The sequence below is a fragment of the Apus apus genome, chromosome 2 (genome assembly GCF_020740795.1).
Source record: "Apus apus isolate bApuApu2 chromosome 2, bApuApu2.pri.cur, whole genome shotgun sequence".
Classification (NCBI taxonomy): Eukaryota; Metazoa; Chordata; class Aves; order Apodiformes; family Apodidae; genus Apus; species Apus apus.
In genome coordinates this window covers 82,532,598-82,548,849 of record NC_067283.1, presented here as the reverse complement: position 1 = coordinate 82,548,849, position 16,252 = coordinate 82,532,598, and the positions used below count along the sequence as shown (strand labels likewise).

General features: G+C 42.5%; 1 protein-coding gene across 1 annotated transcript; it reads left to right on the top strand.

Annotated features, from left to right (window-relative positions):
• The first annotated feature begins 7 nt into the window (after positions 1-7).
• Positions 8-8,198, top strand: CCT5 (chaperonin containing TCP1 subunit 5). The gene is made up of 11 exons (XM_051611960.1): positions 8-178; positions 990-1,050; positions 1,145-1,309; positions 1,805-2,003; positions 3,116-3,308; positions 4,228-4,377; positions 4,699-4,818; positions 5,230-5,415; positions 6,434-6,571; positions 6,943-7,123; positions 7,911-8,198. Exons 1-11 carry the CDS (start codon positions 74-76, stop codon positions 8,036-8,038), a joined length of 1,626 nt encoding a protein of 541 aa, XP_051467920.1. The 5' UTR covers positions 8-73; the 3' UTR covers positions 8,039-8,198.
• Positions 8,199-16,252: the final 8,054 nt, after the last annotated feature.

The window sequence follows — 16,252 nt, the reverse complement described above, 5'->3', positions numbered from 1 at the left end:
CGGCGCGCTGCGTCACGGCGCGGCGGGCTGGGGCTCCCGGCGGGCGGCGGCGCGGAGCGGGGCGGCGGCAGCCATGTCGGCCATGGGGACTCTGGCGTTCGATGAGTATGGGCGCCCCTTCCTCATTCTCAAGGACCAGGAGCGCAAGACGCGCCTCATGGGGCTGGAGGCGCTGAAGGTGAGCGGGCGGCCGCCGGTGCGCCCGGCAGCGTTGGCGGGGCCGGGCCGCGCCATGCCGCGCCGTGCTGCCGTCAGGGGCGGGGAGCGGGCGCCGTTAGGCCTCGGCCGGAGGATGGAGCGGTCCCGCCTTGGTCCCCGGGCCCTTGCCAGGCGCAGGGCGCCGCAAGCCTGGCCCAGGCCCGCCAGCGTGGGAGGGGTGGAGGGAGGGAGAGGGGGCATCGCCCGCCGGGCCGGGGATCCGCCAGCCGCGGCCCCGGGCAGTCTGGGACCTCCCTGGCGTGATCCCGCCCCCGAGCCGCGTGGCTTCTGCCTCCCCTGCCCTGGCAGTGCAGGGCGCTCCCCCCCGCTGGCTCCCGGTGGGCACGGGCACGGGGGGCTCCCCGCAGCCCCCTCCCCTGGACGGGCCCGCGCGAATCCTCTCCTCCTGCTGGAGAAGCTTGGCTGTTGTCACCAAGGAATGCTGTGGCTCAGCGAGCAAGCAGACTTGTGTGATTTAGATACTGATGGGAAAAGAGGGCAAAACTATATTTGCCTCTCCTTTCAGCATTGCTTGCTTATGTTGCTTCTCTGCTTTAAACCTCGGGGCTGTTTTTTTTAGCTGCTCTGCTTTTGCACGCTCAAGCTGTGCAAGAAGATGCACGCAAAACGTTTCTGGTATGAGAACAGTATTGTGGGTTTTTTCAGTTACAACTGGCAGTTGTCAAATTATAACATTTGCTTTAGCTTTTTTCGCTGTATTTTTGTTAGCTTAATGCAGTGATTTTGGAGAGCATGGCAGTCATTTAACTTTGTCTTCTTTTGTTTTATAGTCTCACATAATGGCAGCAAAGGCTGTGGCAAGTACTCTGAAAACATCCCTTGGCCCCAATGGTAACCACTAAATAATTTTAAGTCTTCTTTCTCAGTAATTGTTTTTGAGGCTTATCTAGGTTTTCCTTCATGCTTTGAATATGTATTCTTTTAGGCTTGGATAAAATGATGGTGGACAAGGATGGTGAGGTGACTGTGACAAATGATGGTGCTACCATTCTGAATATGATGGATGTGGATCACCAGATAGCCAAGCTTATGGTGGAGCTGTCTAAATCTCAAGATGATGAGATTGGGGATGGAACTACTGGAGTAGTTGGTGAGAAAATATTTTAAATTTAACTTTGCTTTTGCAGCTTTAAAATCAAGCTTCTTCAGCTATGTTAAGAATTCTTGTGTGAATTTGTGTGACATAACAGTAGCTTTTCTGTAGCACGTTTTTAGTGTATTTACTGCTTCAGTGTTTTTGTCCTTTTAATCAGAAAGGCACTTTAGTGTCTTTTCTAAGTATGGGTATGTTTCAAGTTAGTGTTGAGAGTCCTCTTTTACTTTCAAAATTTTTCTGTCTAATTTTTCTTCCATAATCCTGGATCTACCCTGCCTTGGTGCACATGCTTCTCTTTGGGCTAACATATGCAGCTCTCTTTCTAAGCACAGCATTTAGGGGTTTATTTTGTCATTTAAGAAACTGTTAACTGTTAAAATCTTACAGCAAAAAATCAGAACGTGTACTTTCTGATCTTTTGATAATGTATTTAAAATGATACTTCAATCTGTGGAAAAGTAAACACTGTTTTAAAAATTTGTTTTCTAGTTCTGGCTGGAGCATTATTGGAACAGGCTGAGCAGTTACTAGATCGTGGTATTCACCCTATCAGGATTGCAGACGGTTATGAGCAGGCAGCCCGCATTGCTATTGAGCATCTGGACAAAATCAGTGACAGCTTTCCAGTTGATCCACAGAACACTGAACCTCTGATCCAGACAGCAAAGACAACGCTGGGCTCTAAAGTGTAAGTCACAAAAACTCAAGAAGGTTTAAGTTTTTCTTGAAAGTGCTTGAAGAAATCTTAGAATGGTTAAGGTTGGAAGAGACCTTAAAGATCATCAGGTTCCAACCTCCCTGCCATGAGCAGGGACACCTCGCACTAGACCAGGCTGCACAAGCCTCATCCAACCTGGCCTTGAACACCTCCAGGGAGGGGGCATCCACAAACTCCCTGGACAACATATTCCAGCACCTTACTACCCTCATGGTGAAGAATTTCTTCCTGATGTCTAACCTAAATCTCCCCTCTTTCAGTTTAAAACCATTACTCCTTGTCCTGTCACTTCCCTCTCTGGTGAAAAGCTCCCCAGCTTTCCTGTAGGCCCCCTTCAGGTACTGGAAGGCTGCTGTAAGGCCCCAGAGAGTCTTCTCTTCTCCAGGCTGAATAGCCCCAACTCTCTCAGCCTGTCTTTGTAGCAAATCCTGGTGTTTTGATGCATTATTAGTTTTTGGCTAATTTTTCAATGGTCTCAAGACTGAGAATAAGACACTGAATCCTTGGTTCTCTATAGGGTCAATTCTATGACATTAAACTACAAGCTAAATTTCATTCAAACCTGTTAGTTCCAGGTTTCTGTATCACAGCAAACTCCAGGAGTAATGGAAACCTTTTAAAAATAATTACTCATTCTATTTCACAGTTTTGCTTTGGGGTTTTTTTTCCCTAAAAAAAAATATCTGTAGGATAGTTCCATGAATAAATTTTTCATGATAGGTGCTGTGTATAGTATATACATTTGGGCAGTGTAAGGGCTTCCTTTTCAGAGCGGTCTTAACAGTTGTTTCTGTCACTTGAATGGTTCTTGGTAGTTAATTATCCTCACTTGTTTCAAATCTGTGTCTTGAGGCTGTGTCTACAAAGACTACTTAGACAAATCATGTTTTGTGTTCTGTTTGCTGCCATATATATATATATATTATTTTTTTTATTTCTGTGAAGAAGCAAGACCCCCCCCTTCTTTAATGTAGTGTACAAATGTTGTTAGCTATAGGGATACTTTTTGATCAAGTCACTCTTTTTCTTCCAAATTGTGGAAACGTAATGCAACCTGACTGTTTGGTTTTTTTTAAACCTAGAGTTAACCGTTGTCACAGACAAATGGCAGAAATTGCTGTAAATGCTGTACTGACAGTAGCAGATATGGAACGTAAAGATGTTGATTTTGAGCTGATCAAAGTACAAGGCAAAGTGGGAGGTAGACTGGAAGATACACAGTTGGTTAAAGGAGTGATTGTGGATAAAGACTTCAGTCATCCACAGATGCCTAAAGTAAGTAGTGTCCGTGTCTGCATCTCTCATGTGTAATAGCTTAAATAAGATTGTTTAGCCCACTTTAAATGCTGTCCTAGCATTTTTTGAGTAAGTTTGGATTGTTTTTTCACCCATGTATCCACAGAAAGGGGAGAGGAGCATTAAATTGTTGATTTTGAAAGAGACCAAGTTAGAATTTACAGTAATTTTAAGTAACTAAGAAATTAAGGGTGGGACTTGGGGGAAGTTAGTGTACAACTGAGTGAGGACAGCTGCAAAGGTCTATGTTGAAGCAGAAATAGTACACACTATGGATGATTATGCTGAAGACACTGCAACTCGGTATCAGTAAATGCTTCTTAAGCTTTGTGAGTTGCCATGTTGTTCTGCTTGGAATGTCCCTGAAGCTATCCTTTTATTATGTTGATGAAGATAAGGTCTTCAAGGTTTTGTGCAGTGTACTTCAAGAAAGATGGAGACAATTCAAAATTTGTACTATTGCAGAATATTTTCCTAGTAGGTGACACTGTTTATCCTATAAAAAAGGAAGACTGGTGGAACATATCAGTCATGTAGTACAAAAAAGGTGGCTGTGAAGAGGAGTATGTAGTATCCTCAGTGGTTAAGGATGGATAGGGCCAATAATGTTTTAATTGAAGGGGTTTTTTTTCTGTTTTTAAACATCAAACTATAAAAAGACATCACTGGTAAAGACTGTTAAGGGTTTAAACAGTGTCTTGAAGCTGTGGAATATAAGTAGGTTATAGACACTTCTGCTGGAAATATTTGGGTATCATTTGCTTCACTTTAGAGTCGGTCAAATGATCTTCAAGTTTCCTCTTATCCCTGTGTTTTTAAAGATATATTTGTATGTGTTGCAAACATAAAGAGGTGGTACTAAGATCAAAACTCAATATTTTTTTTTTTTATTATACAGGAGCTTAAAGATGCTAAAATTGCAATCCTTACTTGTCCATTCGAACCACCTAAGCCTAAAACCAAGCATAAGCTTGATGTCACATCTGTAGAAGATTACAAAGCATTGCAGAAATATGAAAAGGAGAAGTTTGAAGAGATGGTGAAACAGGTAGTCTTTGAGATTTTCTGGTTTCTACATTTTTCATAGCCTTTACATAAAACAGCATAGTCTATTGACTTATTTCTGGAAATGAGCTAATAGTCCTGGTAGGAGGCTATGTACAAGCACTTTAAAGGCAGTGAATAACAGTTAAATTTGTCTGTGAAAGAGATACTGCTCTGGTTTGAAATTAACTTTGATCTCTCTGCCAGGAAGTTCTTTTTCAGCCTCGTGTTTTGAGAAAAATAAGAGCATTAAATTTGTGAAGAGATTGTTTTTCATTTCTGTGCTGGTTCTGGTCAGAAGATTGATATTGTGTGTTGCTTTCAGATAAAAGACACTGGTGCAAACCTTGCTATTTGCCAGTGGGGTTTTGATGATGAAGCTAATCACTTGCTGCTCCAGAATGAGCTGCCTGCTGTTCGTTGGGTTGGTGGACCTGAAATAGAAGTAAGTAACATCTTCTAAAGCTGGGCTTTGTACCAGTTCTCAAACATTTTTAAGTAACGTGCTCTACTGAGTAAAACCTGAGGGTTTTCTGGGTAGAACTGCTTAATTGTGTATGGGTAGTTATTGGAGAAAAATCATTGGGGCATCTGTGGGAAGAACCTGCAATTAATGGGATTATGGTTTATAATTGGAGTGTATATATGTTACTTGTAACACGTTTTCTGTGGCTAGGAATGTTTCTGCTTTAATCTCACTGTTTGCAGAAACAAGGCATCACCTGAATTACTTGGAAGTGATGGGAAAATAACCTCTTGGAGTAGGCATTTGACAGATTGTCTTATACTAGTTTTATGTTACGAAAAACATAATTGAAAAGTCTTCTCAAAATAATTGATGGTTGTTTAACTTCAGTTAATTGCCATTGCAACTGGAGGACGCATTGTTCCCCGCTTCTGCGAACTCACGGCAGAGAAACTGGGTTTTGCGGGTATTGTCCGGGAGATCTCCTTTGGGACGACCAAGGACAGAATGCTTGTCATTGAGCAGTGTCAGAATTCCAGAGCTGTGACCATCTTCATTAGAGGAGGGAATAAAATGGTGAGATGTTAAGTTTGTTGTAAATGTTTGATACATCAGCAGCAGAATGTTGTCATTTCTTTCAAAAGCATATTAACTCTTCTTATTTTTTTCTGAGTTTTCCCTGCAGTGTGGACAAATAGAAGGGCAGCAGCGTTGTAGGCAGTCATGCCTATGTGTTAGAAGTCACTTGTTAGGTTCACATTCTGGTTTTGAATGAAAACTTTTATCTTCTCACTATTAGACCATATAGTACATAAATATAGAAATAGTTTTGCCTGTGGTTGCTCTCATATGTTTTATGAGTAAGGACATACTAGAATTTCTTAAATATTTAGTTTTATTATAAACCTAGCTATGATTTCTGATACAGTCCAGTTTAAACCCCTCCCCCCACCAAAAAAAAAATAAATGAAGAAACAAAAAAAAATAATCCACCAGCCACTACAGAATAAGACAATTTAAAATGCTTGTATACTTGAACTGGTTCTAGGTTGTATTGTTAGTGTCAAGTTATATTTACTATAGGTCAATTCCTACTTTGAATAAAAACGTTTGGAAGAAAAGAACATAACCCCTAGTCTGAGGAGTTCTTAAAGAAAGCAGAAATACTGCTTTAAAGGTTAGCATAATTTTAAATCATAGAATCATAAAATGGTTTGAGTTGAAAGGGGCCTACATCTGTGGAAGCTGGGAGCTGACACAAATTGCAGTCTGAAAATAATGTTGGAATTTGAATTTTAAGTGTTTTGTATCTTGAAAATATGCAAGGTTTATATTCTTAAGTGATTTCTTTTCTGTAATTTCAATTTTTAAATGTAACAAATAACAGTGAAAATGTGTGTATTTTTTATTCTTTCTCTGCCACTGGATGGCTTTTTATATTTTAAAATAGTATAATGTAGCCGCAGTAGAGCTGCATTAGAGTCACAGAAAAATCCAGCAGTGTATTTGCAGTTTCCTTTTCTGTACTAGGAAATGCATCTTTATAGTCTTCAGTTGTTCATGTTGCCAACAATTTGCTGCTTCATCACTGCAGATCATTGAAGAAGCAAAGCGATCTCTTCATGATGCGTTGTGTGTCATTCGGAATCTTGTTCGTGATAATCGTATTGTATATGGTGGTGGTGCAGCTGAAATTTCTTGTGCCTTGGCAGTCAGCGAAGCAGCAGATAAGGTACAACTTTCTTCAATTTATGAGGGGAAAATAAGGATTCAATCCATCTTAAGAGTTTCCAAAAAAACTTCAAAGCGCTTCCAGAAAGTGCGTATTACGGAACTTCCAGACATTTGCTGATAACACGTTTTAAATGTGTTCATTCTCCTCTCTGTAAAAAAGTCATTCCCAGTACCCTTTTTCTGGTAAGAGCAGTTTTAAATTGTTTTAATTTGCAAGTAGTTATCATTCAAAGGTATTTTTTCTGTTACTGACATGTATATTCTCAAGAAAATCTGCATATCATGTATGTATTTTATAGCTTGTATGAAATTCTGCTTTTGCTACCATAAGTCAATAGCTGTACAAATGTAAATGTCTTTTTCCCCTAGTGCCCATCTTTGGAGCAGTATGCTATGAGAGCTTTTGCAGATGCCCTGGAGGTAATTCCCATGGCACTTGCAGAGAACAGTGGTATGAATCCAATACAGACCATGACTGAAGTGCGGGCAAGGCAGGTTAAAGATAATAATCCTGCCCTCGGCATTGATTGCTTGCAGAAAGGAACAAATGGTAAGAACTGCAGTGTGGAGGAGGAGCAGCCTACCAGGGTTTTCATTCTCAGAAGATCCAACACTTTTCTTTTGCCTCTCAGTCCCCTCTGTTTTGTTTTGTCTTTAATCTCTGCATCATTTCACTTAGAAACCCGTGTCCCTTGTCGTAATCCAGTGATCCAGTTTACACTGTAGCCCTAAAAACAGTTGTTTTTAGAAACAGCTTGTGAAGAAGTAAACAAAAGGTTGGAAATACCTTTAAGTGGTGGTGGTCACACCAGTACATATGCATATATAGACCTATTACAAGCATGTGAAAACTAAGAAACCAGTGTATGAAAACTTATTTTCATCTGGACATACACTTTTCACGCTCTTGCTTTTTTTTCAGAAAAGCTGTTAAATTTTAGAATGTAAGGCATTATGTAAATTCGTAACCTTTCTTTGATAAAGTGTTTCTGTTCTATGGCATTTGAACTTTCATTTTAGTGGCTGCTTGGCCCCTAGGATGTTTCTAATATTTGTATATATAAACTATATTATTTTTAAAATAATGCAGAAAGGTGAAAAGCTACAATTGGGAAAGACTTTGTTGGGAAAAAAGTTTGGATCTTAATGTTCTAAGATCTTTGGTAAGAACCCAGACAAAATGGTAGTTTGTACAAATCTTTTGTCAGCTGTTGTGGTCAAGGATAATAAATTTAAAACATTCTTTAAAAACACATGGAAATCACTATTTCAGGTTAAATGTTATATCTAGATTTGAGGAAGGTGTCTGATTTTTTTTTTTTGCTTCTTTTTGGCAGATATGAAGCAGCAACATGTTATAGAAACCTTGATTGGTAAGAAACAGCAGATTTCTCTGGCAACTCAGGTTGTTAGAATGATCCTGAAGATTGATGATATCCGTAGGCCTGGAGAATCTGAAGAGTGAAGGCTGAAAATCAAGAAATGTTAGGGGGGCCACAGCACTAGTGAAGACTGTAGTATCCTAATGCTTCATCTTCTGCTGTTTTATTTTGGACACATTTGTTTCAGATCCTGTAATGGCTGATTGTTGGAAATAAAACACGACTTAGTACTGGTGGTTTCAAGACTTGTTTCCAGAAATATTGCATCTTTTCTTAGGTGTGAATATTCATAGAAAACTTTTTTTTTAATGTATAGGAAAAAACACTGATAATGAAGTAATAAAATTCCATGGATCCTTTTCCATTTCTCCCCTAGCTAACTCCATTAGCTGCTTGTGGGCAAAGGCCAAACACTCTGATTTTAAGAGGTCTGTCACTCTTCAGTAAGGCAAGCATAAAATTACTGTAGCCTCCAGTAATTCTCACATGTTAAATAGATCAAGTATGATGTTTCAGTCTTTTGAAAGATTGATTTAAAGATTTGGAGGATTTTAGATTAAAAGGCCCTGTGTTTCATGCTTCCAGTTACTACTTTTTTTAATCTTACAGTGCTCTTTAAGAGTATTCCTGGTTTATGTGCAAGGAGGAATTTTTTTAGGGACATACACAGCCAAGTGGCGTTTTTTTCCAAAGCTTTTGTCTGTGCTACCACAATTGAGTGATTTTACTTTGAAAGTCCCAAGTGTGAGCTTAGAGTGGTAGAGGAAAATGTACTAGGAAGCTGCCTTGCCTGGGAGAAATTATTAGCAAGAAGCAAGCGGTAGACCAGAACTCGTGCAATTTTTTTGGCAAATTTCAAAATATATGGAAGTGTTGCAACATAACGTTACTTGTGTGACATTTCATGTATATACTTTTAAAGTTTAATAGTGGTACAAAGGAAACTGGGTTTTTACTCATCGCTGTTGGTTGGCAGATCTTGTTCTAATAATTATTTACTGTGGTTATATATCGCTTGAGTCAGACAGGATGCTTCAGTGAGTGTTGGTAGAGGATTAAAGGTAGAAATAAGAAGTTTGACTTTTATGGTAGGATAGTTCCAGGACTGGTTTTAAAGTGTATTTCTAAAACTGAAGAAGAATGCTGCAAAGCTTTTGTTAGAACTGGGTGTTTTGTTACTCTCCTGAATTAGCGTCATGTACATGCAGTTCAGTAGACAACAGCAGTTAATCAGTTTTACTGCTGCTGAAGTCTGGCATTCTGAATTGATTAATGGTTGTAATTGTGAATTTAAAATCCCATAAATATATTGGCTCACAGAGAGCCATTCCCTACTTTGTTCAGTAACATGAAAACAGGTTTGAACTTAAAAGTGAGTAATGTAATTGTACTAATATACCCCTTCCACCTCATGGAGAAGTTGTATACAAGACAGAAAGGAAGTGAGAAGAGGTACTCAAATTTTATTCTTTTATCCTTTCACCTCCTCTTCCCTGCTGAGGGGCTGACCCGGTTAGGGAGCTAGGCACCATGCAGCTCCTTGCTCACTCTTCCAAAGGAGGGAGAAGAGAATCAGCAGGGTGAAAGTGAGAGGGTGGGTGGGTTGAGATAAAGGGAGTGTAATAGGTAAAGCAAAAGCCACACACGCAAGCAAAGCAAGTAATGCACCACTTCCCATTTGCAGGTAGGTGTTCAGCCATCTCCAGGACAGCAGGGCTGTCAACACCTAACAGTTGCCTGGGAAAACAAATTCCTTCTCCTCCTTTTGCCTCACTTTTTATTGGTGCACAAGGTGGTATGTGCCACAGTTTATTGTTTTGGTTAGGTCGGGTCATTGCCTGGTTATGCCTCCGCCCAGGCTTCCCTAGCCTACTTGCTGGGGAGCCAGGACAGTGAGGAGCAGAGGCAGCCTGGAGGCTGTGCAAGCGCTGTTGAGCAGTAGCTAAAATCTCAGTTTGTTTTCTGCATTGTTTTGGTCACAAATCTAAAGCACAGCTCCATCCCAGCTGCCATGAAGAAAAGTCATGGCATCCCAGCCAGAGCCAGTACACCTGTGCTGTACGCAGCAGTGAATCCTGTTTCCAAACTGTTCCAAAGCTTCACCCATCATTCTTTTGGCATGGCTTAGAAATAGTGAATCTTAAGCTGTGAGATGCCAAGAAGACACGAGCAGTACTGTGCACCCCTACTGCTGCTTTTGGATGTCCTGATCAGGAGATGTGGAGGAGAGAGTGCTCAGTGCAGGCGATGCTGCAACTGGAGGGAAGAAAAGCTGTAAGTGCTTTTCAGATGGTGAATGGTGTTTTTTCAGAGACTTGGAGCTCACAGTCAGGAACGCTTGGCAGATCTTCAGCATGATGTGCTGATGGTTTCTAAGGCTGTGTGAGCTCAGAACCAGGCAGAATTGGGTGGTGGTGCTTTGGTGTGGAGTTTTTATTTCCAAGGGCAGGTTTTGACTGTGCTGCCCAATTTCTGTGTTAGCCTCTTGGAACATGGAACAAATTTATTCTTAAAATTGTGAAATTGTATGGTTTTGCCCACCTGACTTACAGAAATAAAGGTTTTGTGCTCCCTATATAAGTGCTTTTAATGTTCAACCAGGTAATATGGAAAGTGAAGTTTGGTGATGGATCCTTGATAAAATTGTAAGAAAAGTCTTATTTTTAGAGGCATGGACTTCTGCTCATGACAGGAGGTAATTAGAGGATAAACCTTTCATCACAGCATGCAACACGCAACTGAAAGTATTCAACCAAATTAATGAAGCCAGTGCAGCTCAAACTGTTACTTTTTTACAGCAGGTGTAATTGAATTTGTGCTTTGACTGAAAAGTGGGAATACCAGTATTGTGGTTTTGTGCTGTGGCTTGCCACTGGTCGAAGAAAACAGAGCAAATGTATCAGAATGATCGTAGAATTGTTAAGGTTGGAAGGGACCTTAATGGTCATCAAGTTCCAGCCCCCCTGCCATGAGCAGGGCACCCTACCACTAGACCAGGTTGCACAAAACTTTGTCCAACCTGGCCTTAAAAACCTCCAGGGATGGGGCATCAAAAACCTCTCTGGGCAACATTCCAGTTCCTCACCGCCCTTATAGTGAAGAATTTATTCCTGATGTCTAACCTAAATCTCCCCTCTCTCAGTTCAAAACCATTACCCCTTGACCTATCGCAATCATTAGGTTGTGAGAGACAAACACTGATATTCAGATTAATCATGGTGTGTTTGTAACCATCAGGAAATAGAAGCCTTGCCTAGTCGTGTACTTGAAGCCAAGGGCCGCAGGCCTCACAGTCCCTTTCAGTACCACTCCGTTACTCCAGGGAAAATGCGAGGTTCACCACTGGAGGGCGAGATAGGCGTATGACTGCTGTAGCAGACTGAATCCAGGTTTTTTAAAAGCGAGCTGAAGCAGCCCGGCAGGGCTTTCCCAGCATCACTGACGTGGTGACGTAAGTCATCAGCAAGACCCGAAGCTTTCCAAATTCCCCTCAAGGTCTCAGTTACTTGAGCTAGTTTCATGTCTGACCCCATGTGCCCTGATAAATCCAAAGTTCCACATCTTCCTAGGACCTGCCCTTACCCTGGCCCTGCCTCTTTGTCCCCCTAGTTGTAGTTCCCCTGTTACCAGCTGACTTTTCACAGCCACATTTCTTAGTTTCTCCTGCTGCGTTCCTGTGCCCGGGTTCCTTTCCTTCTCCGATCACTCCCGTCTCCAGAATGACACAAGGCTTGCCTTTGCAGGCACAGGACCAAGGCTGTCAGGGGCACTGCAAGCAGATTCCTTCTCTTTCTTCCCAGCCACACCCAGCCTGCAGCACCTGCGGGGTGCCATGCAGTCATGGGGTCCCATGACTATGGGTAAGAAATCGGGTCTGAGTGAATTTTTTTCAGAGACAGGGTTAAGCAGAGCTGGGAAACAGCATTGTTGTTTCTCTGCAGACACTTTTTAATACAAACATAATTTTCCTTTACTTAGGAAAAAAACCTTGCTGTTTGGTCATTTCTGACTGTTTTCCATGGGGAAAAATGCATCATAACATGAGCAGTTCCTCTCCAAATGGTCCAATCTGATGAGCTTACAGGCACCACAGCTAGGATCTTAAGTGGAGCAAGTCAAGCAGTCTTGTTAACATGAGAGTCTGCAGCTTTCTAATATTGAGACACCTGGATATTAGGATACTTAGACCTGGACCTACCAAGCTAAGGTGACAGGCTTCAGAACCTGCCCAGGCTGCATATCTTTACACTCAGGCTTTGCAGAAAAGAGAGCACCTTGGGACCTGCTCTCCTCTGTGGAAGAATGGCATGACCATCTCTTGCACTGGTAACAACTACTGTTACAATGGCTGGGGGGGGGGTGCTTACAACACACACCTCCCCAGACTCTAACCATCATCAGTAGTGAGGTTTGGGTCTGGGATACTAGCTTTGTTTGTCCTTCCTGCACAGAAGTGCCTCTCCATTTCACATCTTTGGAGGGTTTCCCAGGAACTCTCTGCCAGGGAACATTTCTCGCCATGTTAAAGAGCCAATTAAACGGTCTGACAGTGTTTGCTTTGTAAACAACTCATCTCTGTGATACAAGAGAGAGAGTATGCTAACTGAAATGACAGCTGGGCAAAGCTTTAGTACACTCTCTGCAAGAGGTGGACCCTGCAATACCTGCCTCGTGTAAAAACACTAGAATTTGCATCCTTGTGAGATTCCTCCCTAAGCTATTCGGGACAAGTAGTTATGTTATGGCGAGGCTCCTGCCCTGCAGTGCTGAATAGCAGCAGCACGAGCACTGAGAGAAACAGGTCTCTGCCAGCTCTCTGGTGTCTGGGTGCTCACTGAACATGGGACACTGCTGTCAGGGGCCTGAGCTTGCCCCTCTTGCTCCCGCCCCAGGGATCTGGCTACTTGCGCTCAAGGCCAGCTCTGGCATGGCACACCTGTGTCACCTTACAGTTCTGGGGGTGAGAAAGAGCTGGGAGAAGCCCTCCCACTTTTGCTCCAGAGCTGCATTTAAGCTCATGCCCTTGCTCCTTGACTGAGCTATGTTTCAGCTATGCCTGTGCCTTGCTGATACTGATGCTGGTTTGACTTCTGACGTGTCCTTAGCTTTGCCTTGTCAAAGCTTGACTTGCCTGATGTTCTTGACACTTCACTAACCCTGGTCACCATGGCTGGACCTACTCTGCTTTTCTTGCTCAGGTACAGTGATGTCAAGGAGCTCTGGAGTAGAACAGTGGCCAGAAATGTCTGGAAGCCACGTTCAGAAAGCCATTGAAAGAGTCCTTACTCTTTGGTATGGGCAGTGGGAAGACAGCTCTTCTGCAGAGTACAAGCAAGAAGGACTGTGAGTAGAAATAGATTGAGCAAAGGAAAGGTGGAGAACTTCAAGGAAACCGGCACAATCTGGTCACTTGCTTATAGTGAATGGTAGGCACTTGGGACTCCAGTCAGGTAAATAATAACACAAGATTAGAATTAGGAAAACAGATGTCGGTATGAGTAATATTATTGAGGACTGATGAAGGCACCAGCTCTGTGGGATGGGGTACTACTGCAAGTGCTCACTCCCTCTCAGAAAAGTTGAGCAGCTGAGTAACGTAGGATTATAAATGCTCAGTGTGGATTCTCACTCTTTTTCTGTTTGCAGTACAGCCTGTCATGGGATACGGTGTTTTCTGCCAACACGAAAACTTCACAATTGCATCAGCTTCATCTTCAGAGTATCCAAATGCAGTGACTAAAGAGAGAGCTGCAATAAAGAACTTCAAAATGCTTAGAATGAACTAACACGCTGGACTTGGTTACTCATCTGTACTGTGGTCATATCTCAGAGATTCCCATTCTACTTGGCGGGAGCTTCAGCTCTTCTCTGCCTCCATCAGAATCAAGGGAGATTTCTTGCTTCCTTCTCTGCACCAACTAGCTGGGTTGCCAAGGACTAAGCAAAAAAGCTTTAAATCAAGAAAAGTTACAGAGATGCCACTGCAGCAGAATTTATTTCCCTACCTAAGTCATTTTACTAGTTGGATATTGAGTGAACAGTCTTAAAATATTTCCTTGAATCCACAGTTTATTTGAAGGAGTTTTCTTTTAAAAGAAAAAAAAGTATCACCCTAATATTAAGAAGTATGGCTTGAATTTAAAGATTTTGTTATTGCTTATACAGTATAGTGCCTTTTTACACCACATGAAGAAAACTTTTATTTTTTTCATTCCAGATCAGGAGGCAGTGGTTTCCCTCCTGGCACAAACAGACCCCATGTACGCAGGGGACTATCTTGTGTCACTTCAGCTGCTCTGATCTCAGTGCATCAGTGCCTCAGACCATCTCGGTTTCAAGAATCTACTTTGATTTATGTTCTTTACAGCACCCAGGTCTCCGAGTATCATAAAAAACATAAAATGTCCAGCATTAAAATTGCTGAGTTCCCTCTCTCTAACTGGACTGTCTTATCATGAACTTCGCTGCCAGCTGCTCATACTCATCACTCACTGACCATTCCCATCACCCAGCTAGCAAGTGAAAAGCCTGCTGCAATCTCCTGACCTTTCTTCCACGTGTACACCACTGACTCCTCTACTGCCTGCTGCCAGGTATGTGTCCCTGTAGCCCCCTGACAGGAGCTGATGACCCTCATGGTCAGCTGGATTTTCCAGGGAACAAAATGCTTCTCTAGGGACCCTTGAACCATCTCTTGATGTGCTCACCTCAGGTGGTCACTGGTTCTCCCTGCTCTCTGCTGCTGTTTGAATTTAAATCTTAGTCTGAGCTGACATTAGTTGGTTTCCTGTTTTCCACATACAGCTGCTGTGCTGGCTGCCAAGTGCCTTGACTAGACGGTAAGATACAAGGTCTTCTCATTAACACCTCTCTTGTAATTGGAAGAAGACCAGAGGCTGGGAAAAGCAAGTTTGTAGCAGTGCCTTTGATTTAAGGGCAGCACTGATAGTTAAGGTTAAGTAAGTGCAAGTACTAGTGACTGGGAATTAACTCAGAGGGACAGAAGGTGATGTGTGGTGAGTGCTGGGTAAGTAGGAGTGACTGAAGTGACTGAAAACCCATTTAGGAAAGATTCTTTGCTGAGTAACTTTGGCACAAGGTTGCAATGGCACATCCTTTAAATCCTCGTCACATTGCCTTGCTTTTCAGCTATGTTGACTCACTCCCTAAGAAAAGCTACTGCTTCAAATCCCATGGGAGGTTCACTTCTGACTCTGGATCAGGCTCTCTTTCTTGCTTCTTCCTGCTGGGATCATGTGAGTGCTCAGGAGATGGATAGGTCAGCACAGCCTTGTCTCCTCTTCCTTGACAAAGGAAGTTTGCAGCAACTTCTTCTCTTTTGCTGATAGAAAAAGTACATATCCTCCAACTCTTGCTTGTTTAGAAAAAGAAGCCTTCTTCAAAACTGAGCACTGGGTGTTATTGCTTTTGAGTAGAATAGGAGAAGCTAACAGGGCCAACAAAGTTCAGTGGATGTTTAGCAGTGATTTAATTTCTTGGCTGAAACCAAGCATGGGAGAAGATGAAACAGTTCTGGAGTGAGCAGTTTAGAGCTGGTGGAAAACAGGTCATGTTACTAAGTCCTAGGCAAATCTGGATTCCTCTGGCAGGGCTTAGTGGATAAGGGTGTTTGAATCCTTGGCACGCTCCCAGCACTGGAAGCTTCAGCTACTGCAACACAGTAGTGAGAGCATCCAAGGGACTGAGATGCAGTATTGAAAATCCCTGTAGCGAAACAGTCCATTTAAGGTATTGCAAAAACCAGACCCACTTTGCTTCAATAAATTGCTCTGTGGTTGGGGCAGAGTAGAGACAGGATCCTTGCACACCAGCAGTAGTGCAGTGTTGGGATTATAATCTTTACCTCCAAGCCTGAGCCCTGGACTCTGCTCTGGGTCGCTAAAGGAAGATGGGCTAGCTCCTCTGAGGGTTTAAGTAGTGCCACAGGTGAGACAGCAGAAGTCTTGTCAAGGACACAGATAAGGTAATTCAGTGGCTCTGGTGTCCTGATTGTCCAAATCAGAGACCTGGTCCTGTTGGCTTCTGGTTTATGTGCCAGGATTTCTGTGGAACACAGGACCTGAGTGACCAGTAGCAGTGCACACCCAGGCTGTGCTCCATCCTGGAGCAGGGATATGTCAATGAAATGGTGAGCAGATTTCTCACTGAAGTACCTACATGTTTGAATTACAAAAATAATGAAGCTAAGGATTTGGAAGCAACAGCTTTTTGGATGAGCATGGAAGTTTCTGCCAGCATCCCATGAGATCCTATGAATAAAGGGAACAGCCAGAAGA